The sequence below is a fragment of the Ammospiza caudacuta genome, chromosome 10 (genome assembly GCF_027887145.1).
Source record: "Ammospiza caudacuta isolate bAmmCau1 chromosome 10, bAmmCau1.pri, whole genome shotgun sequence".
Taxonomy (NCBI): Eukaryota; Metazoa; Chordata; class Aves; order Passeriformes; family Passerellidae; genus Ammospiza; species Ammospiza caudacuta.
Genome location: NC_080602.1, coordinates 10856347 through 10883673, shown reverse-complemented (window position 1 = coordinate 10883673; position 27327 = coordinate 10856347). Strand labels below are relative to the sequence as shown.

At 52.9% G+C, this 27327-nt stretch overlaps 1 protein-coding gene across 1 annotated transcript in view; it reads left to right on the top strand.

The window, feature by feature from the left end:
- The window catches only part of HCN4 (hyperpolarization activated cyclic nucleotide gated potassium channel 4), a 100615-nt gene extending 78027 nt beyond the window's left edge, over positions 1 to 22588 (top strand). The window contains exons 5-8 of the mRNA XM_058811115.1: positions 6111 to 6257; positions 7370 to 7610; positions 9245 to 9409; positions 21075 to 22588. Coding sequence (XP_058667098.1) covers positions 6111 to 6257; positions 7370 to 7610; positions 9245 to 9409; positions 21075 to 22588 — 2067 coding nt within the window. The remainder of the gene's footprint in view (positions 1 to 6110; positions 6258 to 7369; positions 7611 to 9244; positions 9410 to 21074) is intronic.
- The last annotated feature ends 4739 nt before the right edge of the window (positions 22589 to 27327 follow it).

Here is a 27327-nt window from a genome sequence, read left to right as displayed (position 1 = left end):
ATGCACAGGATTAGACCTTAGAACACAGCATTTCATGCAGAGGGATTTGTCCCACAGCTCCTGCATTTGCCTTCCTCAGAGCCCTGAGCAGCAGAGATGTCAGAAGCAAACAGGGGGTTCATCAGGCTCATTATTGATCCTGCTCAGCCCACTGCCACCTCCCAGCCCAGGAATGGGACTGTCCAAAATCCCTGCCTGAACAGAAATGGGATTGTTCAAAATCCCTGCCTGAACAAGAATTGGACTGCCCAAAATCCCTGCTTGAACAGGAATGGGATTGTCCAAAATCCCTGCCTGAACAGGAATGGGATTGTCCAAAATCCCTGCTTGAACAGGAATGGGATTGTCCAAAATCCCTGCTTGAACAGGAATGGGATTGTCCAAAATCCTTGCCTGAATGGGACTGACCAAAATTCCTGCCTGAACAGGAACGGGGTTCTCCAAAATCTGCTCCTGAACAGGAGCGGGATTGCCCAAAATCCCTGCTTGAACAGGAATGGGGTTCTCCAAAATCCCTGCCTGAACAGGAGCTGATGGGACTGAGGGGAGGCAACTCACAGTCATCCCCAGTGCCAGGAATGTAGATAGAAGTGGGAGAAGAGCTCCAGGAATTGTCTGTACCACAGCAAGGGATCAGGAGCCTGACCCTGGGTGAGATAATTCCCCAAGGCACTGTGCAGTAAGGGAAAGTGTTGCAGGTTTCCCAGGAGGTGACACTTGAAAGTCATTTTCTGGTGGAAATCTGAGCAAATGAGCACAATGAGGCAGGGCCATGGTGCAGGAATCAATGAATGCAGCCTTTGGAAAGGCTCACAACCAGGACATCAGACAAAGCTCCTGCAGAATGGAGGGAGCTAGCTGCTAGCTTTTTGTCACAGAACTTCAGTTGTTCCTTAAACCCCTCCTGTGACTCCATGAGAATGACCATGAGTAAGCTGTAGGATAGAATAGATCCTGAGGGTAGGAATATGAATGGCTTAAGAGAGAAAAAAACCCCAGAAGTCAGCATTTCCTTGGGTTTGATGATTGCTGAATGCTGGGGAGCTACACTCTTTGACTCTTAATCAGAAATCAGGGAAAATAAACCCAAGACTGCACTGTGTCCTACCAGCAGGCTCCATGTGGTGAATCCCATGAGCTGATCTTACCCCTGTGGAGCACTGATCCCCTTGGAGAGCCCAGCTCTGCTCAGGGTGGCTCCCAGGGGTCCTTCCCTGAGCTGAAATGCTCCTCTGGAGCCTCCTGCTCCTCCCACAGGTGCATCTCTGGTGGCTTCTGTGGGCTCCAGATGTGGAGATATTTGTGAGTGGGGTTAAACCCAGTGCTACAGGGATCTCAGGCTAATCCTGGGAGGATCCAAGCAGTGCCAGAATCATGGAATGCACAGGGTTGGGAGGGACTCTCAGGGATTGTGGAGGCCATCAATAATCCCCCCTGTGCTTGGTGGTTTTCACCTTCAGAACTGGGGCAGGGTTGAATCTATTCAGTGATTTATCCCTGATAGATATTGAGGGCATGGAAGGAGTTAAAAATCCTCAGTTCTCTTTGGGCTGTGAGTGTCAGAGCTTTGCTAGAAGGGGAGGGAGGTGGTGAGAGAGGAGGGAAAGTGGCCAGCTAGAGCAGCAAAAATCCTCAGCTGAATGGTTTCCTTTTGATATATTAATACCTCCTTCAAGGGCTATCTGAGGAAAAACAGACTTAAGAAAATGAGCTGGGATTTAAATGGCCTCGATTGTCTTCAGAGAGATTGCAGTAATTCCTAAATGAGTGTTTTGAGTTGAACTCAGAGAGGCCACTAAGCTCTGAGCACAGGTCAGGCTGGGGACAGGGGACAAGTGGGAGGCTGAGCAGAGAGGAGGAGGAGGGGAAGGGGTGGAAGGCAGCAAAGGGACACCAAGTGGCTCTAGAGAGGGCCAGCTGAGTGTGCCATCATCTGCCTGACCCCACAAGAGTGGGGCCTTCAGCAGCTCCAAGGGAAGGGGGAAAACCCCAGTGAATCTTCAGTTCTCAAGCCATGGAAAGAAGGGGTTGATGCTCTCAATTCTGACCCCATCTCTGCACAAGGGAGTGCTGAGAGCCCCAAAACCCTCATGGCTGAGAGGAGGGAGCACCAGCAGAGGCAGGAGAGACAAGATCTCCCTCTCCTTAACCATGACAGAGAATGATGGTTCCTTATTTCACAGCTTGCTTTTATAACCCTGATTTCCATTTGCAATGGGAAGCAGCACCTTTATTTGTGGGGGAGTAAATTTGTCCTGTTTTCCCTGGGAGCCTTATCTGGGGACAGCGGTGACAGGGGACTCTGACAAGCCCTGGGGACACTGCAGAGCAGTAATTTATTGCTGTTTGTTGCAAAGCCATAAATCCATGTTCAGTGGTGAATAAGCAGAGTCCCAATGCATTTTTGGAGTGTGGGGATGTTTTTCCCAAGGAGCAAAGGGCAGTTAAGATGGACAGCAGGTGACAGTGGAGCAGAGGACAGGGACAGGGGCAGGTGGCTGCAGCAGGTGAGGAGAGGCTCCTGGTGACACTGGCCACTGCTCCTGCTCAATCACTGCACTAAAGCTGAGAGCCTCAGGGGATATTTTTGGCAAATCATTTATTCAACAAAAATGCAGCATATTGAAGCAAGCAGAGCTCTTGGTGGATTTTAGATGAATTTAATAAACCTGAGTCAGCAGAAGCTTGTGCCTCATGATTTCCCTTTCCCTGGTGAGAGTCCCACACATCCTGGGCCTGGTTTGTCCCATGGCTGTCTCAGGCTGCAGTGGCAGCAGACATCACAAACCCTGAAACCTTCTGCTTGGAGCACCATAACCTCCAAAACTCTCTTTGGGTGAGCTGCCCACAAGGGAGCTGCTGTCCTCCACTCTGCTGCTGCTTTCCCCTTCCTTTCCTGCCTCATTTCCTTGGGGCACCCAGCACATCCTGAGCTGCCACAGCCATCCCTGCAGAGCCTGAGCCACACAGGTGACAAAGGGACAGTGGCAGGTGGGGACTCCCTTCCCTTTGGTCAGGCTGGAGGGATCAGGAGTATCTCCAAGCAGTTGCTGTGCTTTGGGAATGCCAGGAAGCCCTGAGTGTCCCCTCTGCCACCTTGGCTTCTGGAGTGATGCCCTCTGGTGCATGGTGGCAGTGCCAGCACAGGCTGTCCCTGGAGCAGGAGCTGGGGCTCTAACGAGCACAACTCCACTGATCAGGCTCTCCTGCACTAAAGGGACACTCACATTTATCAGGGAGAAGAAGGGAAATAGGGCTGGGAAAGGAGCAGCACAGTCCTTCTGTCAGCAGTTAGTGCAGTACACACTGAGGATTGTCCTGTACTGAGAGCAGTGTGACCATTCCCTGCACACACCTTGTCCTGCAGCACCTGCAGGGCAGCAGGACCCTGCTACAGCCCTGGCTCTTTGGGAGGTGTCCTTTACTCACAGAAAGCACCATCCATCCCCAAAGCTCTGCCATCAGTCACTGTGTGCCCTGTATTCCACTGGAAGTGACCCCATGGAAATGTGAACCAGCAGCTGAAAATGTGGAGGGATTAGGGCAAATCCTTGGAGCACAGGAGTGAAGAAAAGGGGAAGAAAGTGATGGGAAAGCAAAGGTTCCATCATGGCAGGGTGGGCAGGAGCACAGAGGGGAGAAGCAGGGGCTGGGAGCTGCAGCTCCAGCCCAAAAACCAGGATATTGATCCAGGTGTGCCCCTCTGCTGTGAGCCCACAGCCAGGGCAGGTCCTGTGCTTGCCCTGCTACAGCCCCTGGGGCTGTGACAGCTCTGGAGCCCAGCTGGCCCCTGTCCTGCCCTGTGCCATGGAAAAACCTTCCTGGGCTGTGGGTTTGTGATTCACACTAGGTGAGAGTAAAAGGAACAGGCTGCTGCTGTGCCACACTCAAGTTTTTATTCTGTATTCTTCTAAGATCTTCTGAAGGTGAGAGTTCCAAGGGGATGCAGTGTTATCTCTGCTGTGGTAGCAGCAGTGAAACAACTCCTGAGTGGGATCTTGGGTAGGCAAGGAGGGAGTGAGTGAGCAGGAAGGGTCTCTAGCATATATAGTATAGGTTAAATATGATTATAAACTAATAAGTTTAATAGAAGGTTTTCATTTTTCTTTTTTATCTAATCATGCCCTAATTCTAGTGATTCTAGTAATTCTAAGATTTTACACAACATTACTAGATTATTACTCAGAACCATGTATGTATTTCTGTCAGTTTTTGTTGTTCATGGGAACACTATATCTGAAAAATGTGAACAACAGTTCAAGTTTACGTTGGGTCTGGGGAAGGGTAACTTTATGGAAATACCACTAACTATGGTAGAATTTGCCTAAGGACAAAAAGGCCTCTGCTCTCTGCTGTAGCTTTTTAGATACTCAAGGCACTTAGTGTAAGTTTCTACTAAAAGCTAAAATCTATATTTCTATTCCACTTTGTGGCCTCATGTATCTCAGTTTCTTCATATCTTCATATCTCATATATTAAGATACCTTCATATCTCAGTTTCTCTGGGGTTTCAGTTCAGTCCCTGGGCCTGGATTCCTTTCTGGGCCTGTGCCCTGAGGGGTTTCCATTCCAACACCTGGGGGTTCTTGGGCTCTCCTGCTCCCACCCTGCACACTCCTGTTTGCTGGGAGGGCACCCCCAGCCAGGCACTCCCTCCTCAGCCCTGCTCCCAGCTGGGGCTGTGTCATGGTAATTAGCCCCCAGCCAGGTAATAATTAGCATTGACTCCATGTGTTACAGAAGGCTGAATAATAATAATCTTTATTAAGAGACTCATTGCTCTTTTATAGACAGATACAGGTTGACCTAATTGGTCCTCTAGTCCAAACACCATCACCATTGGCTAATTAAGAAACCACCCTTTGATAAACAAATCTCCATAACACATTCCAATGTTCACAATATCAGCTGCAGCAAGTGAAGATAAGAATTGGTTCTTATTCTTTTCTCTGATCTTCTCCCAGCCTTTCCCAGGAGGATGCCTGGGGAAGTTGTGTTTGTGGCTAGGGTGCTGCTGCCACAGGGCTGTGTGGAAGGGAGCACAGGCTGCTCAGCACCTGGGCAGTGAGCACAGGGCACCCAGCTGAGGATGAGTCTAAGGTTAAACCATAGGGCAGCCACTTGGAGAACACAGCAGGGCAGTCTGCACACTCCCCATGGATGGAACAGGCCCTCCCTGCTGCTGCAGGGGAAGGGAACAGGCTGCCCATGAGTTTGTGACATGTCCTGGTGGCCCTTATGTCTCCCTGCTCAGCACAAACAGGAGGAGCAGTACATATCCTTCCTCTGCTGCAGGAGAAGCCAGCACAGGCTGCCCATGCGTCTGTGACATGTCCTGGTAACAGCTCATTGACACTGTGTGTCCCTGCTCAGTACAAACAGGAGGAGCAGTACATGTCCTTCCACTGCTGCAGGGGAAGGGAGCAGGGCCAGCACCGGCTGCCCATGAGTCTGTGACATGTCCTGGTAACTGGTGCCCCTTGTGTGTCCCTGCTCAGTACAAACAGGAGCAGTACATGTCCTTCCACTGCTGCAGGGGAAGGCAGCAGGGCCAGCACAGGCCGCCGATGAGTTTGTGACATGTCCTGGTAGCAGCTCATTGACATTGTGTGTCCCTGCTCAGTACAAGCAGGAGGAGCAGGACATGTCCTTCCACTGCTGCAGGGGAAGCCAGCACAGGCTGCCCATGAGTTTGTGACATGTCCTGGTGGCCTCATGTCTCCCTGCTCAGTACAAACAGGAGGAGCAGTACATGTCCTTCCACTGCTGTGAGTGAAGGGAGCAGGGCCAGCCCAGGCTGCCCATGAGTCTGTGACATGTCCTGGTAACTGGTGCCCCTCATGTCTTCCCTGCTCAGTACAAACAGGAGGAGCAGTACATGTCCTTCCACTGCTGTGAGTGAAGGGAGCAGGGCCAGCACAGGCAGCCCATGAGTTTGTGACATGTCCTGGTAGCATTTCATTGACATTGTGTGTCCCTGCTCAGTACAAACAGGAGGAGCAGGACCTGTCCTTCCACTTCTGTAGATGAAGGAAGCAGGGCCAGTATATGCTGCCCATGAGTTTGTGACATGTCCTGGTAACCAGTGCCCCTTGTGTGTCCCTGCTCAGTACAAACAGGTGGAGCAGTACATGTCCTTCCACAAGCTGCCCGCTGACATGCGGCAGCGCATCCACGACTACTACGAGCACCGCTACCAGGGCAAGATGTTCGATGAGGAGAGCATCCTGGGGGAGCTGAGCGAACCCCTGCGGGAGGTAAGAGGGCAGCCAGGGGGCAGGGCAGGTTCCCAGCACCTCTGGCACCTCTGGAGCTCCTGGGCCAGGGGCTCAGGAAGCTCCCAGTTCATGTGTTTGGCTAAAAGTTGGCATGGAGTGCTGGCATCATCCATGCCCTGCTCACCCAGCGGTCATAGGAAGGAGGAGCCTTCAGAGAAGCCCCCTTTCCTTCCCAGCTGAAGCCTGGTTGTCCCTGGGATGTCACCAGTGTGTCACCCACCAGCTCCAGAAGGAGCCTACCTTCTGTCTTTGTCCCCCAGCAATGTTCCTCCATGGAAGAGAGAAAAGCTGAGCAAGTGCCAGCCAGGATTTAAAACTAGTTTTGCTGAAGTCTCAAAGGGGACCCCTCTGAAAACCCCCATGGGGGAACACAGATGCTTCCCCAGCTCTCTCTGTTCCTGCTCCAGTTATCCCTGTTCCATGGAGTGCTGTGCTGGGTGATGGGCTCAGCACCATGTCCTGAGTGGGGGCTGCTGGGGCACAGAGCAGCTCCTGAGCTGTCACCCCTGCGAGTGACACAGAGCCCCAGGGGAGGCACAGCCTGGCTGTGGTGACAGCTGAGAGCTGAGCTGGGCTTTCTGCAGCCAGGATTGATGATCCAGCCTCTACCCAGTGCCTGGTGAGCACCTCTCCCTCCTCTCCTAACACTGTCCCCATCTGCCCGAGATCATTCTCCTCCTGGGCACATTGGTGCTGTTTTACAGCTCATTGACAAGCAAGGGCAGCAGAGAACCAGGGGCTGCCAAGGTGAGTTATGACACCTGCCCAAAGAGGAGCCCTGGGCTTTGTCAGGCAGCATTTCACTGCTGCTGTGCTTCCTCACAGCCCAAGGTTTCCTGCAGAAACAGGAATGCTGTGTGTGTTTGGGAGGTTTGAGTGTTGTCCCTTCTCAGGGGAGGCAGAGGGGTGAAGGCAGTGAGTGTGGCGCTGGCTCCAGCTCTGCTCTGAGCATCCAGAGCCCATCCAGCCAGACCAAGGCACAGCCATTTTATCCCACTTTAAATGCACAGGTCAGGTGGGGATCCTCACAGGTTGACTAACATGTGTGTCCTCTCCTCTTCCTCTCTCTCCTTCACACCCCACCTGCTCAGGAGATCATCAACTTCAACTGCCGCAAGCTGGTGGCCTCCATGCCCCTGTTTGCCAACGCAGACCCCAACTTTGTGACGTCCATGCTGACCAAGCTGAAGTTTGAGGTGTTCCAGCCCGGGGACTACATCATCCGGGAGGGCACCATCGGCAAGAAGATGTACTTCATCCAGCACGGCGTGGTCAGCGTCCTCACCAAGGGCAACAAGGAGACCAAGCTGGCTGATGGCTCCTACTTTGGAGGTGTGTGCTGCTCCCTGAGCCTCCACAGCCACAGGGCTGCTGTGCTCAGCCATTCCTGGATCCATGTGGGACTGACCCCAGCACCTCGTTCTCCATCTCTGGGCAGCTTCCCAGACAGGGGGTGTGTCACTGGCTGGGGGCTGTGTACAAATCACAAACAGGACAGGACTGCTGGGAACGTGCCTTGAGCTGTTGTATTTTCCAGCATCACTCTCATTACATGGTTATGACAATGGGAAGATGCCAGCAGCTCACATCCCAGGCATGTGTTTGGCCTGTCAGTTCTGCACAGTCATAGAGATTGGGTCCTTCTCTAGAACCTGCCTTTGTCCTACTGATGTTGGGTATCACCAGCTGGAGGTTATGCACAAATCACAAACAGGACAGGACTGCTAGGAACGTGCCTTGAACTGTTTTATTTTCCAGCATTACTCTCATTACATGGTTATGACAATGGGAAGATCCCAGGCAGCAGACAGGCAGCTTGCAGGACAAGCTCTGAGTGCACCACCTCTGATGATCTGCTGAGGGGAGACAGAGCAAAACCTTCCAGGCCTTTCCTCTAAAAAATTCTTATTATGCATTTCCCACACTCCTGGTTCATGTGGAACAACCTGTCTGCACCTCACTTAGGTACAAGGGTTTTGCAGCCTGGCATTTGGAGCTGGAGGGTTGGAGTCAGGATCAGATGGGATTGAACTTGCCTGTGACATTCCATCACAACTCCTCATACACGTGGCACTGTCTCCTAAGCATCATTTCCTTGGGAAAGCAGCCTGGGAGCACACTCATAACCTTGTGGTGCTGCTGGAGCAGGGCTTTGGGGAGGCTCAGCATGGATCCAAGGAAAGGTTCAGGAGGATTGGCACCCAACACACACGGGGAGCACAGTGCTGTGACTCTGCAGCCCACACCATGTGTCCTGGAGTGCCTGTCTTTGCTGCCCAGGCTCTGTGGGAAAGCAGGATTTGGAAGCTCTCTGTTGGGTGCTCAAGGAGCTGTGGTTGAATGCAGGGCTTTGTGTTCAGTTACCAGCTGAGCAGTGAGGAGTGTGTGACAGCAGTGTAAATACACCCCAAGCTGGGAGGTGCCACTGATGTGGCTTTCCCTGACAGTGCTCATGGCATAGACATCAAAATCCTTGAAAACTCAGGAAAGACAAATGTTCCAGGTACAGAGATCAAAATTACAGCCAGGCACCAAAGGCACAGATCAGCACAGAGCCTCTCTACAAATCTAGAGACAATTGGCTTCAATGAGAGCACGGCTTGACCTTCTGCTCCCAGTGCCCACAAGGAGCTGGAGAAACACAACTCCTCCAGTGTGAACACACAATGCTGCCTTTGATAATCCCCCAGAACAAACCTTGTGTGCCTGACTGGACCAGCAGAACCCGTGAGGGCAACTCTGTGTGCCAGCTGCCTCAAGCTGCACACAGATTGTGAACTGTGGCTGGGTTTTCTGTGGGAGGGGAGGCTGGGAGGGCACTGCAGGGAGGGAGGCTGGCAGGGCACTGCAGGGAGGGGAGGCTAGGAGGGCACTGCAGGGAGGGAGGCTGGCAGGGCACTGCAGGGAGGGTTGCAGGGGTGCTGTGCTGGTGCCCATGCCCTGTCTGAGCCTCTCTCTGCCTGCAGAGATCTGCCTGCTGACGCGTGGCCGGCGCACAGCCAGCGTGCGTGCCGACACCTACTGCCGCCTGTACTCGCTGTCCGTGGACAACTTCAACGAGGTTCTGGAGGAGTACCCCATGATGAGGAGAGCCTTCGAGACTGTGGCTCTGGACAGGCTGGACAGGATTGGTGAGTACAGGGGGGAGAGTCTCCTTCCTTACTTGCTGCCTTGGCAGCCCTTCTCCAGGCTTGGTGTGCTGCAGTTGGGAAGTGATGGAGATCCCAGCCTGGCTCTCCTTGAGCTTCAGCTCCGTCAAGGACTCCAATCTAAACCTACTGGGGGTAAGTTTAGGTTGGATTTTAGGGAGAAATTCTTCCCTGGGAGGGTGGGCAGGCCCTGGCACAGGGTGCCCAGAGCAGCTGTGGCTGCTCCTGGATCTTTGAAGTGTCCAAAGCCAAGTTGGACACTAAGGCTTGGAGCACACTGGGACAGTGGAAGGCATCCTGGACTAGATCACCTTTAAGGTCCATTCCAACCCAAACTATACTGGGATTCTGTGATGGTCACAATCCATCCCAGCATGCTCCCTGTCCTGTGGGAGACACAACCTCTGCTGCAAACATCTTTTCCAAGTGTCTCTTCCCCAGCTAAAGACCAGGAGAGCATTCCTTGGTCACAGCCAGAGGTGTTTAACAGAGATGAAGTGACTCATGCAAAGGCTGCAGAGCTGAGGAACTTTTTGGAGTCCCAGTCTAACTCCTGCAGCTCCTTATCCATCCCCTCACAGTGCCTGCATTCCCAGTGCTTTGCTCATGGAGCTCTGGGCACAGTGCAGAGGGCCAGGAAGGTGATCAGGGGAGGGGGATAGGGGCTAAACTGGCATCCCAGCAAGGGCTGCAGTGCCTCTGGGGCTTCTCCAGCCAGGGACACTGGATCCTCTGCATCTCATTACCTGCTGCAAACACAGAGTGGGACCCCTGAGGAAAGGGCTTTGAGCTGAAGAACAGCTTTGGCAAAGCCCAGGCTAATGAGGCCCTGGTGGAGGTGGCAGTAGGCCCAACATTTGGGTTATTTCAGTGAGGCTGTACAAATGACAGAGAAAATGTGAAATCAATGCAGGGATGGACCAGCTTGGCTTTATCTCAAGTTCTGCAGGTCTGGGTGCTCAGTGCTGCTCAGCTTTCCAGCCTGGTGCTCTCTGGGACTGTGGGATCAGGTGGGCAGAACATCCTGTGCTTCCTGTCCTGTGCTCTGTGCTCCTGCACACGTAACTGAAATCCATGGAAAATTCTGACCCAGCTCAAAGAACCTCACGTGCGTCTTCCCCTAAGAGAGCTCCCCTTGCACAGACAGCTGCAAATGTCAGCATAAGGTCAGAAGGTGACACACAGCAAGTGGAACAACAGGCCCTTTGCTGCAGGGCTCTGCCCATGCCCCCCCTTCCTCCTGCTGGTCCCTGTGCCACTGAAAGTCCTGCTGTGCCCTGGTTTCCCTGGCACTCACCCTTGAGAGCTGCCTGCTCCCTTAACTCCTCATCTGAGCTGTTGTGAAATGGCTCCTCCACAGCCCTTGGTGGTGCCCAGCTCTGCTCAGCTATGGCTGCCCCACAAGAGCCCAGGGGAGCTCTGGACACCCTCCTGGAGATCCCATGGAATTCCCTGACTTTGGAAATAAGGCATTTCTTCCCTTCCTCTGGAACATGCACCATCCAGAATGAGCAGTGCAGTGGTTCTGTACCAGTCTGTGACTTTGGAGGGAATTCAAGGTTACTGCACTCTGCTGAGGCTCTCTGGAGGTGCAGGAATCATTCTGGAGGACTGAAGTTGAGGAACAGCAGTTCTTGAAAAGCAGGGATGAACAAAAGCAGGACCAGTTTTGGTCCTGTCCCATCCAGCTCAGGATCTGTGCACAAGGAGGAAGCAAATGGAATCCTCTTTCCATGTCAGTGGTGCATTCCCTGGCTCCCTTCTGCCCAGGTGACAATGTCCTTGGGAAGCCCAGGGTGACAATGTCCTGGGGAAACACAGGGTGACAATGTCCTGGGGAAGCCCAGGGTGACAATGTCCTTGGGAAACCCAGGCCACAGTGAGTACAGGAGGTGATTCAGAGGGCCCTGTCTCTGTTCTGGTACCAGGATAAGATCCATCCAATATTCCCCCTGTGCATCAAGGGAGCAGGGAGGAAAAAGCCCAGCCCAGCCAGTCCCACTGGGAGATGTTTATGGGATGTCTGGCCACTGGGGGGTTTGGAAAGGGTGATCTTGTAGGCACAGAGTTTGTGGTGATTGGGAGTGGGGCTGCAGCTCATCCCCAGTGGGCACAGCTGTGAGCAGCACTGCCAGCAATGAGCCAGGGAGTGCCCAGGGGCACTGACAACCACCAGAGGGAGCAGAGGGCACACAGGGGCAGTGCATCAACATGAGGGGTGTAAAAGGTTGGGCTGAAGAGCAAGAAGAGCAGATGTTTGCAGCTTCCTGAAGTAGTATGGTGTTACTCTGTATGGGCACACACCTGAAGCCTTCTGATGAGGTTCTGGTGTTACTCTGTATGGGGTGAATCTTTCTGGAATTGTATAGGAATACTCTGTGTATTGTGGCCATCTCAGCTGTCACATTTGCTGGGACATGGTCTCAGCTTTGTGGGTAGAAGAAGGAGCAGGCAGGGGCTCAGCCCATGCAGCAACAGGAGCAGGATTGGTTGATGGAGGTGGGATGAAGCATTCCCACAGCAGGGCTGAGCAGTTTGGAAGCAGTGGGTGGGCAAGGAGAGGGGCCAGAGCCCCCCAGCCTGTGCTGCCATGGGTTCCTGCAGGAACATGGGCTGTGCATGGAGCTGGCAGGCACACAGAGCCCTGGGCAAAGAGCTGAGGTGTGGCCTTGAACCTCTGCTCCTACTGGCAGCTGATCCTGGTGTCCTGCCTGGATTGGGCAGGAAGGGATTCATCTCCATGACTTGACAGAGGCTGGGAGGCTACAAAGATTTGTGGCCCTGCTCAAGTCTGAGTAACTTCAGGCTCTGAGAGCTCCTCTACCTGCAGAATGTCACACATGTGACACTTCAGTTGGACACTCAAAGAAATTGGTCTGAAATCCAGAAATCAGAAATGAAATTGGTCTGAAATCAGAAATCACTGATTAATGATCATTTTCTTCCTGATAAAATCAGCCTCTCTTCCTTGTTCCTGCCAGGCTGTGAGGTTGTGTTCCCCTGTTCCTGGGCAGACTCTAAGGCTGTGTGCCCCTGTTCCTGCCAGGCTGTGTGCCCCTGTTCCTGGCCAGGCTGTGAGGCTGTGTGCAGTGTCTGTGGTTGCAGGGATGCTGTGCTCTCTGCAGTGAGTAATTCTCTGTCTGGCAGTGTTGGTGAAGTGCCCCAGTTTGCTGTGCCCCATTACATAAATCACACCCTTCTGTTCCTGCCTGCCTTTGAAACTGGTTTTCAGTGACCACTGAAGCTTAAAATGAGATTTCCACAAGTATTTGCACTTGTAAAACAGCACCACTTAAATGCTCATTGAGAGGGAGCCCAGCAGGGGTGGTGAATGCTGTCAAACCCAGGGAATGGCAGGGACAGTGCTCTGCCCCTGCTCCATGTGCTGAGGTACACCACAAATGCCTCCCACCAGCTCCTCCCACCCACAGCAAGGGCACTGGGGAGAGCTGAAAGCCTCCTGGGAGCCAGAGGAAATTCTTGTTTTCATTTTCCCCAGGAAGTTTTTGCCACATGGTTTGAAATGCACATCCTTTGAATGCCACTTGTATATGTTTTGATACAAGGATCCCAGTGAAGTCAGGATGAAAGATGCCTTGAGTTTCCTCCAGGCATTGCAGATGCCAAAAAACCAAAGGAAAGCCAAGACAACACAATTCCAGCCTCTAAATATAATTTATGATATTATTGCAGTATCAGAGTGTCAACAACATACTACAATGGTAGAAATGTTAAAAGCTTTGTCTATAAACAAACCACAAAAATAGCTGTTCCCAAACTCTTGGCCTGCCAGCTCGTGACCACAGTTGAGATGCTGTTGGGTTTGCAGCCCTGCTTGTCTGGTCCTGACTGATCCCCTGGGCTGTGCTGCCTCCAGGCAGGGCTGGCCTGGGCCAGGTGAGCCAGGGAGAGCAGCTGGGAGCAGTGCCAAGCTCTGCCTCACACTCCCTGCTTGTCCTTGTGCTGCCTTTGCTGCCAGCCTCAGCTCCTCGTCTGCAGGACAGGGATGCTCACAAAGGGGGAGCTGGGATGTTTTGGGGCTGCTCCCTTTGGCACTTGTGAGGGAATTTTGCCTGAGTTAGAGACAGGACCTCTGAGTTGCTTTAGATGATTTATTTTTCCTATCTTCTACAAAGGCAGAAAGGGTCAGTTTGGCTCACATCTTCACTGCATGGCTCAGAAGGTCACAAGACCTCTAGTTTCAAACCTTTTAAGGATTTATTAACCAATAAAACACTGCCAACAAGGATATTTATGGTTTTGACCCAATCCTTAAATATTTCATCTTATGGGCTCATGCTACAGTGTGAGCTTTCTTAGCCAATCATGTTATGGCACACAAACCTACAGTGCTGTACTCTAAAACTCTAAACTTCACCTAGCTTAACATGTGTCTGCTTTAAAATATAAATCCACATTCTCACTTCTATCACCTAAGTTTGGAAGGCTTTCCCAAATTCTCAGGTCAAATTATGAGTTTAATTCTAAGCTTTGGCTTACAGGCCCAAAGTTCTGAGAGTTTTCTGCATTTTGGATTCCAACAGAGTGCAGATAACTTCAGCTCAACACCAGCTTTCACTTTAACCAAATAAAGCCCCAGGTTTGTTCCATAGGTGAGAGGAGCAGGATGATCTGGCCATCAGGAGATACAGAAACAGCTCTGATTTGGGGCTGTGGTTCTCAGTTCTGATCTGGACCCAGTGGTGCAAGAAGAAAAGTGCCTGTGGCCCAGTGGTAGAGGGTGTGTGCTTTGGCACAAAGCTTCCTTCAAATTCCCAGCCCTTGGCACAGGTGAGGTTTCTTATCCAAGCCCTGAGAGCTGCTCCTGTGTAGTGTCCTCTCCCATCAGCTGAATAACCACAAATGTAGCTGTCCATGAGGAAACAAAGTTCAGGTGCCACTTGTGCATTTCTGTGTCTTCCTTCAACACCCCAATGGGGATCTGGGTGTGCTCAGCACAGAGGAAGAGGCACTCAGAGTGTGCTTTGTCTCTCCTGAGGTGGCTCAGGTGAATCACACCTGGAAGTGCTCCCTACCACAGGTGGGAGCTTGGACTTGAGCAGGAACTGAATATCTGAAGTTCCTTTTCTTTGGAAGCCAAGGCCCAGCCTTGGAATACTTGGTGTTCAGCCTAAGGAGAGGGGTCAGTAACTCACCAGCCATGGGGGAATGTAAATCAGTTCAGTGAACCTGACCTGCTCAGGGACCTGGCAGCCCTGATCACCTGAATATGAAGTGCCATTCTCCTGTGACTCAGGGGAAAGCACAGCCCCAACACCCCAGGAGAAGTCCTCAGCACCCTGCTCCATCTCAGGAGCCCCATCCCTGACCTTGACCTTGCTCTTTGCTGCCCACAAAGCTCTTTGCTGTCTGCATTGAGATAAAACACCTGCTCAGGGAACATTTTACCATTCCAGCCCCTTTATAAATAATTCTCATCCCTCTTTTTAATCACATGAAGGAGGAGCTGCTCACAGTGACACCTCTCCTCCTGGGGGCCTCTCCCTGCCTTGAAGGCACTCCAGGAGCTGTCTGCAGCCAGCCCACACTTGAGAGCAGCAGCTGACAGTGCCAGCGTGCCCAGAGTGTCCCAGAGCCTGGCCTGTCACAGCTGCCACCTCCAGCAGGGCTCTGGGGAGGGCATGCAGGCACCTTGGCACTGGTGCCACTCAAGAAGGCACCTCTTGGTTTCAGTCTGCAGTGATGCCACAGCTCCTCACCCCATGGACAGTCACAGCCTACCCAGCTCCAGATATTCCATTTTTTCTCATCCTGCCAAGCTCTGTGTGAAGAGTGGGAGGGAAGAGCTTCATTTATCTGGAGTGTAGCTGTGCTGAGACTCACCAGGTGACATCATTCAGGGTGTGCTGGACCTGCAGCAGTGTGGCTGTGCACAGGGACATCACAGTTTTGGGGAATAATTGAGTTTATGGAAGAGGGGAAGCAATCAGAGGCAGGCCTGAGCTGTACAGGAGGGAAGAGAGGGAATTGTTCATTTCAAAGATACCCCCAGAGTGGACAGGATCCAGCCAGGGAGAAAGGGAAGGGCAGGATGCAGGGAGAGCTGCCCTGGCAGGTGTCAGAGCTCTGTAAATCCACGGATTTACACAGCCAGGCTCTCAGGGAAATCACTCCCAGTTCCAGAGCAGTGTTCTGGGGATGCTCTTAGGGCTGATCCAGCTGGCTTTGCTGAGCTCTCCCCCAAGGGCTCCTGAATTCTGAGCAGAAACCTCCCCACAGAGGGAGTGCACCTCAGTGGGGCTTTACCTGCATCTTCCCAACAGGCAAAGAACCTACAGTCTGGGGGTTAAGAATCATTTTTAATTCCCTGTTCCAGCTCATTTCACTGTGCACACAGACTCTGAAACCACAGCAGAGCTGGAGCAGCTCCTCCCAACCCTCCTGGGGCAGGGCTGGGTACCCCCTCTGGGGCTGAACTCCTGCAGGAGATAGCTCAGGAGAACCCCTGGCAAGGAAAGCCCAGCTCCAGGGCAGAGCTGGGATGTGCAGCCAGGCTCCAACCCAGCCCTTGGTGCCAGGAATAATCAGTGAAGACCTGAGAGAAGCCCCTGTGGTGGGAGCAGCCACACTGACAGCAAGCCAGGGCAGAAGGCAGCCTAATAAAATGAGATTATTTCAAATACATGCAAATTCAGAAAGCAATTTAATGACCTGAATTCTTAAAGTGCAGCCAGTTGGCTCAGAGAGAACTGAAAGGGGAAAGGAACAGAAAGTCACAGCTAATTTCCCCTGCGTCTGGGCAGAATTTTAACAACAGAAAGCTAATTTTGATTGTTTGATAGAAGAATTATTGTTGAGTGCTGGCTCCTTTTATGAAATCACATGAGCCTTTCTCCCTGTTCTTTTGTGTGCTATCTACAGTTGAGGAAAATCTGACTTTGCAGTTCTTAATTAGGGGAGCAACATCTGTTTGCTTCGTTTCCATCATTTTACATACCCCCCTCCACTTCAAAGCACCAGGAGCTTTGCTCTGAACATCTCCAAGTCTCTAAATATCTTCCTTTTCCCCCTATATTTAGCCCATTGTTGCAGTGAGGCAGACAGGGAGTTCTTAGAGCCCAGAGGGTGTTCTGGGGGAGCTGGAGCTGGGGCTGGGGTGGTGCAGATGCTTCCTCTGCTCTGAGGTGGCTCAGTGGGTTGGTGTGCAGCTTTAGCAGTGATTTGGGGTGGATTGTTTATCTCAGCACCTCACTGTGCCCAGCACTTTGATTTCTGTGGGATGAACATCCCAGAAGGACAAATTCAGCCTCCCAGGTTGGATTGCAGGAGAACCTTTGGCTTCTCCTGATGAAGCTTCCCAATGGCTGAGCAGGAGCACAGGAGTGACTCCCTGGGGTCACTGAGCAGGGCTGGGGACAGAACCTCATCTCAGGGGGGTCCCCAGGGCCAAACTCATCAGCTGCATCCCCCTCCTCCTGCCCAGGGGCTGGGACAAGGAACCCAGGCCAGGAAAAGGGGTTGGAACTGGTTCCTCAATGCCATGAGAAGGAAAAATCTCAGCACCAATCTCAGCCCAAGCAAAGTCAGTCCCACTCCCCTTTTCTGTCTCGTGCAGGACCTCAGGAATGTTTGTTCCAGCAGGACTCTGCTCTGGGGCTGGTGGCAAGCAGGATCTTCTCCAGCAGCAACCCACAGGGCTTATACTGGCATGTGGAAACACTGTGTAAATGAGGCAATTCATTAGAATGAGGAAGTCAATTAATTTTTCAGTTTGCCAACCAGTTACTGTTTTAAAAAATGGTTTTTAAAAATTCCTCTCCCCTTCCATGGCTGGAAGAATGTTTTGTGTAATCTTCTGCAGTGTTCTGGAGGAGAAATTTGATATTTTCTTGGCAAATCAGAAGAGAAAAATGTGATCTAATGGAACAGCTAATAGAGGCAAGCTGGGCTCAGGAAAACAGTGAAGTGTAATGTGATTTCAAAGGGAAAATGGAGTGTTCTGGTTTAAAAAACAACAGAAATAATCATTCCAAGCTTTTTACTGGTATTACTTCATCAACTTGACACAAAGCTAAGGAGCTTTGATCAAACCACTTCCAGTAAATACCAGGCACCTTTGGAAAGCCTCAGCATGGTCTGTGTTCAGCTGGGCTGTGGAGCCCCTGGAGTGCAGCTGGGTGATATCCAGGGTGGTTTCTCCTGGGAATCACAGAAATGCACCCACAGAAATGCTCTACAAGGGCAGCTTGCAGGCACAGCATTATTCTCTCCCTAGTGATGAATCCATGGCAACACAGACCTCCAGGGCACTGAGCAGGAGACCCTCAGAGCTGGATCCCATCTCATGTCCCCATTACCTGGGGTAGTTTCTCCCACCTCAGTAGCCCAGGTTGCAGGTGCCAGAAATCAGTGGGGCTTTCCACAGTGCAGGGCTTCAGGGACACCCTGCTCTGGGACCAGCCCCAGAACCACAGCCAGGGCACTGGGACAGGAGTGGGATGGCGTTAGGGTGCTGGGACAGGAGTGGGATGGGATGGGATGGGGCACTGGGAGAGCGGGATGGGGTTAGGGTGCTGGGAGAGTAGGATGAGGAAGGGCAGTGGAAGAGTGGGATGAAGTGGGGCACTGGGAGAGTAGGATGGGGTTAGAGCACTGGGAGAGTGGGATGAGGAGGGGCACTGGGAGAGGAGTGGGATGGGGTTAGGGTGCTGGGAGAGGAGTGGGATGAGCTGTGGTGACACCAGCACAGAGCCATGGCTGCTGTGGAGCTTTGTTTGGGAAGCTGTTCCTCGTGTCCCTGCTCTGGCCCTTCCCCTCAGGCTGGTTTTATCTCAGGACAGCAGCTCTGTGCCCAGCTGCTTTGAGCTCAGCGTGTGTCCCGGGCACAGCCTGACCTTGCAGTGCTGCAGGGCCTGCACATGGCCCATGCTGGGATTTGTCCCTTCAGCTCTGGGAAGGGCAGCATTGCAAAGCTGCAGTCCCAGTGCCTCTGTGACTCTGGAGTGCTGCAGTCTGGCCACCTCCTCCCTCACCTGCAGCTGCAGTCAGGCGGGTTCTGCTCTCTCCACACACAGTCTGTGTCTCTGAGTGTGGTTAAGCAGCTCTGTGGAGCTCATTTTCTGTGATTTTAGCAGATCTGGGTGGGAATGACTCTGTGGGTGTGTGTGCTGTGACCTCCTGTGCGAACCATTTAAAGGTGGCCCTGGTGCTGCCTCTGCTGTGCCTGGCTGTAGGAAGGACTGGGGTCTATGGGAAGGACTGGGGTCTGTGGGAAGGACTGGGGTCTCTGGGGTATCCAGAGCTGTTCCAGTCCAGCCATTAGAGAATTCCTACACAAACACTTCCAGCCCCTGGAATGACTTGAGCAGCTCCAAACTCTGCTTGCTTTCAGGATCACGTCCTTTCCAAGCTAGGATCTTGCTCTGAGTGGGAAACAAAAGCACAAAAGCTTTTCTGCTTTTTTTTTTTTTTTTTTTTTTTTTTTTTTTTTTTTTTTTTTTTTTTTTTTTTGCAAGGAGTGATTGGCAGTAGGTAAAACAGCAGAGCATTGAGCATCCCATCCCACTCCCCACAGCAGCCAGGTCCTGGGTGCACATCCAGGATCAGAGCCCTGGCAGCATTTCAGTGGAGCTCTGCCCACTGCAGCTTTACCCACTGAGCCCTCAGAGCCACCCCCTGTCCTTTGTGGGGTGACAAAGGCTTGATGTGAAAAAGGGAAGGGAAAACCTTCAGTGTGTTCTGGCAGTATCTGCAATTACAGATTGCTCCTTCCTTTTTTATGGGCTTGGCTCAAATCCTGTCTGCTGGTTCCTCCTGCAAGGGGGGGGAAGGTTTGGGAACAGCTTCCTTTGTCCCTGAGCTCCCTCCTCAGCTGTGAAATCACCTCTCTTCTGAATGTGCTGTGGTTACTCACTGATGTTTTTCATGGAGGTGGTTTCTGTACACTCCATGCTTTGCAGCAAGAACTAAACACATTTTGCCTTCCCAGCATCATGGTGGGAGTGACTGGGATCTCCCTCCTCTTGTACAATTTCCTCTTTATTGGTGCAGGAGTTGTTTCACCTTTTTCTGGTGCTGGATTTGGAGCTCAGTGAGTTCTATCCAAGACTTTGCTGTTGCAGAGTGGATCTTTAGGAGACCAGGGTGGCACCTTCCCTCTTCAGTGCCATTCCAGCTCTCTCCTGCCAGATGTTTGATTTTCCATTTGGCTGGAGTAAGAGGCATGTCCTTAAACTCTTACTCTTTTATCTGCTGCATACTTAAAAGCTACATCATGCAGTAAAAAAACAAACAACCATCTGGATGTCATCTAAATGTGCCTCAGATCATAAAGATCTGAGAGCTGGCTGGGTGGGATCAAAAGGAAATCCCTCTGGTGCCAGGCCCTGCCCTGGCTGGCTCTGTCCCTAGCCCAGGAGTGATCCCTCCATGGCAGCTGCACTCCCAGGCTGGACAAATCATTCCATGGCATTTTCCAGCCCATTGCAGGGGCAAAGAGCTGAGTTAAACTCTGGCTGCAGGCTGGGAATCCAGCTGGAACATTCCCTGAAGCTGGGGCTCCAAGGGCACAGGAGCTGCAGGATGCCTGAGGGTCCTACCTGGCCCAGCTGAGCTTTTCCAGCTCATGAATAGAATCACAGAATCATTCAGGTTGGAAAAGACTCCAAGACTATCAAGTCTTGACTCAGAGGGAAATCTCATTTTCACATCTCCTTTTCCTCTATATTTGACTCCAGAGTGACCAAGGCACCAGAGACAGGTGAGGAAAAGGTGAAGGAAGGAGACTGGCTGAACACTTCACTGATTTTATATTTTGAGTTTTTATTCTTTTTTTCTAATAGAGGCTCAGGTACAAAATGGGAATCTTCCAAATCCATCAGCTTTTTGCTGCCAGTCTGCCATGCTTCCCAGCAGTGCTGGTACTGCCTAAGGATGGGTTGGACATACAGCTCTGAGGGACCTGAGGCTGTGGATTCCACAGGAGCAGCAGATGTGGTGTTTGCCATCTCACTGCTGGGGCAGAGGCTGTGCAGGACACCAAGGGGAGGCATTCAGAGAAGTGGGGCAGGAAGCTCCACCTGTGCTCTGTCACCCACAGTGACCCTTTGTCACAGACATCTTTTATGGAAAATCCTTTCCTTAGGATTTTTTCTCCTGAGAAGCTGAGAGGCCTCAGGAACAAAATGCAAACAATGATTATCTGCTGCTGTGGAGTGCATCTTTGATTGGTCTCATGAGGTTGTTTCTAAAAAAATTAATGGCCAATTACAGTCTGGCTGTTTCAGACTCGCTGGTCAGTCACAGGATTTTGTTATCATTCCTTTCTTTTTCCTTGCTTGCTAGCCTTCTGATGAAATCCTTTCTTCTATTCTTTTAGTACAGTTTTAATATAATATATATCACAATGTAATATAATATAAATAATATAATATAATATATAATGTATTATATTATATTATATTATATTATATTATATTATATTATATTATATTATATTATATTATATTATATTATATTATATATTCTATATATTTATTCTATTCTTTTAGTATAGTTTTGATATAATATATATCATAAAGTAATAAATCAAGCCTCCTGAAACATGGAGTCAGATCCTCGTCTCTCCCTCATCCTGGGACCCCTGTGAACACCACCACAACCCTTTCTCTCCTCCCTTCCTCCACAGGCAAGAAGAACTCCATCCTGCTCCACAAAGTGCAGCACGACCTCAACTCGGGGGTGTTCAACTACCAGGAGAACGAGATCATCCAGCAGATCGTGCAGCACGACCGGGAGATGGCTCACTGTGCCCACAACGTGCAGGCGGCCGCGGCCGCCGCCTCCACGCCCACGCCGGTGATCTGGACGCCGCTGATCCAGGCCCCGCTGCAGGCGGCCGCCGCCACCACCTCGGTGGCCATCGCCCTCACGCACCACCCGCGCCTGCCCACGGCCATCTTCCGCCCGCCCGTGTCCGTGCTGGGCTCGCTGGGCCAGCAGCCCAACCAGACCCCCAGGCAGCTGAAGAGGTTCCAGTCGCTCGTCCCGTCCGCCGGCCCCTCGGCAGTGGGCTCCCCGTCCAGCACGCCCTCACAGCTGCACACGCCGGGCGCCGAGACGCCCTCGTCCTCCTCCTTCCACATCCAGCAGCTCGCCGGCTTCTCGGCCGCCGCCGGCCTGGGCCAGTTCCAGGTGGGGTCCCCTCCGGGGGGCTCCGGCCAGCCGGGGCTCGGCAGCGCCTCCTCGGTGGGGCTGAGCCAGTTCCAGAGTGCACCCTCGGGGTCACCCTTAGGCGCGGCTCAGCCCCCGCAGCAGCAGCAGCAGCAGCCGGCCCTGTCCAGCAGTGGGTTTGGGCACTTCCAGCAAGCCACAGCCAGCTCCCCATCGACATCGCTCACGCAGCTCTCATCAAACTCCCCCCCCAGTCTCCTGAACCAGTTCCAGCCCACCACGAGACCACTGCAGGGGGGACAGTCGCAGCAGCAGCAGCAGCTCTCGGGCAGTGGGACCCTGGGGGGATTGAACCACTTCCAAGCCCCTCCTTCTTCCAACTCTCCATCCTCCAGCCTAAGCCAGCTGGCGCAGGCCTCGGGCGGGCCGTCCGCGGGGCTGTGCCAAACACATCCAAGTGCTTTAGGATCTGTGACTGGAACGATAGCCCAGCTCCACCAGGAGCGGCCTCCCTTCGCCCCCGCGGCCCCGCTGCAGCAGCCCGGCATCGCCTCTCCCTGTTACACCCCTTCTGGCCTTAGTCCTCCCAGCCAGAGCCCGGTGGCCACCAGAACTTTCCAGAGCGGCGCCGCGGGGCCCTCGGGCTCGCACGGCTCGCTGCTGCTGCCGCAGCCCGCCAGCCCCCCGGCCCAGGCGCTGCCGCCGCGCCTCAACCAGGACATCAAGCTGATCTCGGCATCCCAGCCCTCCCTGCCCCAGGAGCTGGCTCAGACGCTGGGCCGCCACAGCTCTCCTCATTCCTCTAGAGAATCTGTTTCCAGCTTCTCCCCTTTCCCCGGCGGTGGCGGCGGGAGCGGACTCCTGGGCAAGCCTTGCAGCTCGGTCCCCGGGCGGGTGACGCTGCCACGCCAGATGTCCTCAGGTTCTCTGCCACACCCGCTGGCCTTGGCCGCCGGCGGGCGCAAAGAGTCCATAGTGCTCACGGGGGATCTGGAGCCCGTCAGGTCCAAACTGCCCTCCAATTTGTGAGGACTCCGGCAGGAGCTGCCTGTGCCAGCTCTGCCCTTCAGTTCCTGATGAGTTCACCGAGCGATTTTTTCCTTTCCTTCCCCTTCTGCGCCACTCCTGCTTTGTTTTCTTTTGTTTCCCCTCAATTTCTTTTGTTTAGGTTTAACTGTGCTTAGAAACAAAGAAAAAAAAAACACATGAAAAACAACGGGAAAAAAAAAAGAAGATAACCAGGTATTCTTAGAGCTATAGATTTTTGGTCACTTGATTTTATAGAATATTTTAATACACAGGACAAAAAGGATACGAGCAAATTTAATCCAACGAGGTAACGCACAGCCGGGGCATGTGCCTGAGCTGGAACACGTGAATGAGCAGCCATAGAAGCCACCAAAAAGGTTTTCCTGTTGAGACAAAGACCCGAGGTTGATGTGGGCCACAGAAGGGGCTGTGGGGTCAGGCCTGTAGCTGGTGTTTGTAGAGCAGCCCTGGTTGGCCTCAGCTTTGCCCCAGCTGTGACCCTGGGGCTGGGGACATGGCTGGCCCAGCACACGCCACAGGTGTCCCTCTCTCCCTGCCAGGTGTCCCTCCCTGTCCTCAGCAGGTCACAGAGGAGCTGGGAAGGGGTGAGTTCACTCTTGTACACCCCTCGAGGGATTTCCCAGGGGCTGAGGTTTGGGTTGGACTCCAGCTGAGGAAGATGAAGGTGACCAGGAGATGGACAGGCCTCGCTGCAGATTGTCCCTTTCTTACTCCACTGATGCTGCAGTGGGAACAAGGAGCAATCCCCTGTAAGGCACAGGGAGGGCAGGGATGATCCCTCTGTGCTTTGGCATGTGGGCACCCCAGGCAGAAGGCCCCAAGCTTCAGCCTCTCCGTGGTGTGTGCAAACAGGAGGGATGGAGGAAGAGGCAGTGCTTTAACGTCCCCTCTGTCACTTCAGTGTCTCAGTGTCCCTGGGTGACTGCTCTGAGGAGAACTAGAAAGGACTGAGCAGTGGGGTGCAGTCCCCAGCCCTCCTCCTCCTCCTCCTCCTTAGCCCGGGGCAGTGGGAGGCACCAGGACAGTTCCAAGATTTACAATTCTGTTTTTACCATTAAAACCAGATCAGCCCAGAAATTTGGTCAGCCATGGTCTGTGCTTGTCCCCTGCTGGGGGAACCGAAATCTTTGTTTGATTTCACCAGCAATAAGAGCCTGCACCTGGTGGGCTTCCCCTGACACCCTGCAGCGTCCCCGGGGGCACTGGGGCTGGGCTTTGGGGACACTCCCAGTGGGGCGGGGACAGAGCGGGGCCAGCAGCACTGAGAAGCCACAGCCTTTACCTCCAGGGCACACATCTCCTCTTGCGTCACTTGGTCCTCCCTCTCTCTCTGTTTGGGGTTTCCTTAGGCCGAGGGGTGTCTGTGGCCACCTCACTGTCCGAGTCAGGTGCTCAACTTTTCTAACACTCCTTAGAGACACATCCAGCCTCCTTCTGTGCCCAGCCCTCAAGGGGACAGAGACTCATGCAGCAGTGCCAAAAACTTCCCCACCCCCATTTCCCAGCCCCTGGAGCTCCCTGTCCCTGCCCCAGCCCTGGCTGATGGTTGTTTTTATACCGACCCGTCTGCAGAACTCTCTGCCACGTGCCTGCACCTTGAATGTTGCATTCCTGGGCACTCCTGCTTCACCCTGCTTTGGTGGCTCTGAATTCAGATGTGATCAGCTTTGGTCTTCCTTAAAAAGGGTCAGGGGAACTCTGGAAATGCTTTTTCTACTGGCTCCATCCAGCTCTGTCTGTGTGAGTGTGGTGGGAGGGTGAGTGTGTGTGTGTGTGTGTGTTTGTATAGATTTTATAGATGTATCTATATCTACACACCTGCTTTTCTATCTGTAGGGTAGTCACACACATCTGTAGTCTATTTATGCACATGTGTCAGCACACACACACACACATATTTATATATATATATGTATATCCTAGTTTTAAATGAAAATACGTGTCAGTTCTGACCCTCCTGCAGGGCTGATTGGCAGGTGACAATTATAACCTCTAGATCCTGCTTTTCCAAATATGTACAGGTTCATCTTGAAACAGGAGTTGAAGCAGACTCACAGACCCTCTCATGTTTTCAGAGGTAGAAGGAAGATTCACAATATCCTTTACAGTTTTTTGGGTTTTTAGCAAACCTTTCCCCTGTGTGCCAGAGGCCGAGCACCTGGAGGGTTTGGGGTGGGCTGGGCAGGCAGGGGGGAAGGGTCTGCAGCCCTCCTGGGCTCCTGTCCCATGGCTGCTGCACTGGCCCTGAGTCCTGGGCACCCTGGGGACCCTCAGGGGACAGCCAGGGCTGGCACTGCCCGGCCATGCCCCCTCCTCACTGCAGGACATCCTCCTTGGCTTTGCTTCCCTCTTTGGGGAATCTCTTTGGGTTTCCAGCTCTCAGCACTGCAGTAGCCAACTTTGAGTTATTCTGACTGGACCCCAGTCAACTAGGCTTGTCTCAGTAGGTGGAACTATATTTATTACTATTATTACTATTATTATTATTATTATTATTATTATTATTATTATTATTATTATTATTATTTGGTTTCTTTTGGGGGGAAGGGAGGGGAAGAGTTCTAGGGGTGGGGTTTGCAATATAAAACACACAATAAAAACCTTAGTAAATAAAAATGTGAAAAACCCACCCCTCTGACTGGCTGTGTGCTTCACGTGGTGAGCTCCAGGCAACACCAGATGAGCTTTAAAAGACAAAAATCCCATTTTAGCCCTTTGCTTTGCCCTGTCTCTGTTTTCCTGCTGCCTCTGGAGCTTTGGCAGGGTGTTCACCACCTCACACATTCTCTGTATTGAGCCACTGACAGGAAAAGTTTAAAACTTCCACCTACAGCTGAATTTTCACCAGGCCAAGGGAGAAATCTGGCAGTTGTTTTGCAGATGTGTGCACAAAAATCCTTCACTTTGCAGCAGACATGGAAGCTGTGGCTGCCTGTGGGATCCCTGGAGGAGGAGCCCTGCACAGACACAGCCCTGGCAGCAGGACAGGACCCACACAGGGAGGATGCCAAGGAGCTGAGGAGTTGTAGGAAGGTAAAACTGGCCTGAGCTCTGAGCTTCCATTGCTCCTGCCAGGCCCTCTCAGGTCTGTGGGTGACTTCTGGTGGGTCACCCTGTCCTGGAGTTCCCATGAGGGAATTGAGGCACTGAAATGTTGGGGTTGCCTTTTGGAATGGGTTTTTAGGCCAGGCTGTTTTTCATGCCATTCCTGTAACAGAGGGAACAGGTTGTTAGCCCTGCCCAAGCCAACATTTTTTTTTAAATTAAGATTTTCCAGAAGATTTATAAATTTGCAAGGTTGGATTGGAACAGAATCCAAGTTTTGAGCTCTCAAGGCACACCTGGAAGGCCTGGCTGGCTCAGCACATGGTGCTGCCTCACTGCAAGGACTTCAGAGTGCACTGGGATGATCCAGCTGTGGGGAAACCATCCCAGAGCCAGGTCCCTGCCCTCAGTGGGGTGGGTCTGCCCCTCATCACCACTGCCTGCCTCACAGGAGCCCTCCCCAGGGTGGGGCAAAGGCAGCAGCAGCAGCTCTGCTGGTCTCTCCCTTTGCCCAGCCCCAGTTTGGGCAGGAATTCAGGGAATTTCAGCCTGGCCTGGCTGCCCCCCCAGCAGTGTGTGGCTTTGGGAGAAGCAGCAGCTCCCACACTCATGGCTCTTGCACCCTGGGGGAGATTTTGGGCTCTGGGACCCAGCAATTCCCAGCAGTGCTTTCTCAGGGCACTGGGATTGGCTGGTCCCTGCAGCAGGCAGCCCTGGCAGAAGGAAAGTGGTGCCAGGGCCTCAGGGAGAGGCAGGCTGGGGCTCAGCTCTCCCTTGGGAAGAGGATTTCCCTCCTCTCTGCAGCCTCCCTGAGCTCTGTGCCTGGCAGGACCCTCAGGCTGGTCCCCCCAGTGACAGCCACCATCAGGGACACCCTGCCACACCTCTGGGTGTCCCCAGGGAGCCCCAGGCTGGGGCTGGGGTTGGCCATGCCCTGACTGAGTCCTGTTTCATCTCCTCTACAGTTCCAGGGATCTCCCAGCACAGGACCAGCAAGCTCAGGTACCCTGCAAGGTGCAGAAGGAAAAGGGAGTTGCATCTTTTTCCCCCCTGCTAGGAGAGCCATGAGTAAGTTGGGAATGATCCCTTTAAAGCCATCACTACAGCAGAGTGTATTTTAGCTAAAATAAGGAACAGCAGAGAGCTTTCACCCCCAGGCTCAGGCCTGAGCTCATCCCTGTCCCCCTGGCACTGCTGTGACAGTGACAGGAGCCATGAGCCACACTCTGAGCCCTGCTCTTCTGTGGGATAGGATCCCTTTGGGAGGGGGAGATGGGCACAGAGCAATGCCCTCAGCCATGGCCAAACTCAGAGAGAAAGAGCAAATGGGGCAGCTCCTCCAGGGCTCCACAGCCTGGGCAGAGGGGACATCACCCCTGGGAGGTGGCAGGGGACACTTCCAGCTCCTTGGGAATGCCAGAGCTGGACTGGGGCACCCACTGGGGCTGCTCTGCTGGCACTGAGGGCCCCAGACCAGTGTGGGACAGGAGAGGCACTGAGGGCACAGGGACACAGGGGAACAGCCCTGGGGTCAGGGTGGGACCCTCCTGAGCTGAGGGAGGGACAGCAGGGCCCAGGGGTGGCTGCTCAGCAGCCTGGCAGGGAGTGCTGGGGTCACCTGGAATAAAGGCTGGCCAGGAGCTCTGCCTCCCACAGAGGAGGGAGCTGGACAG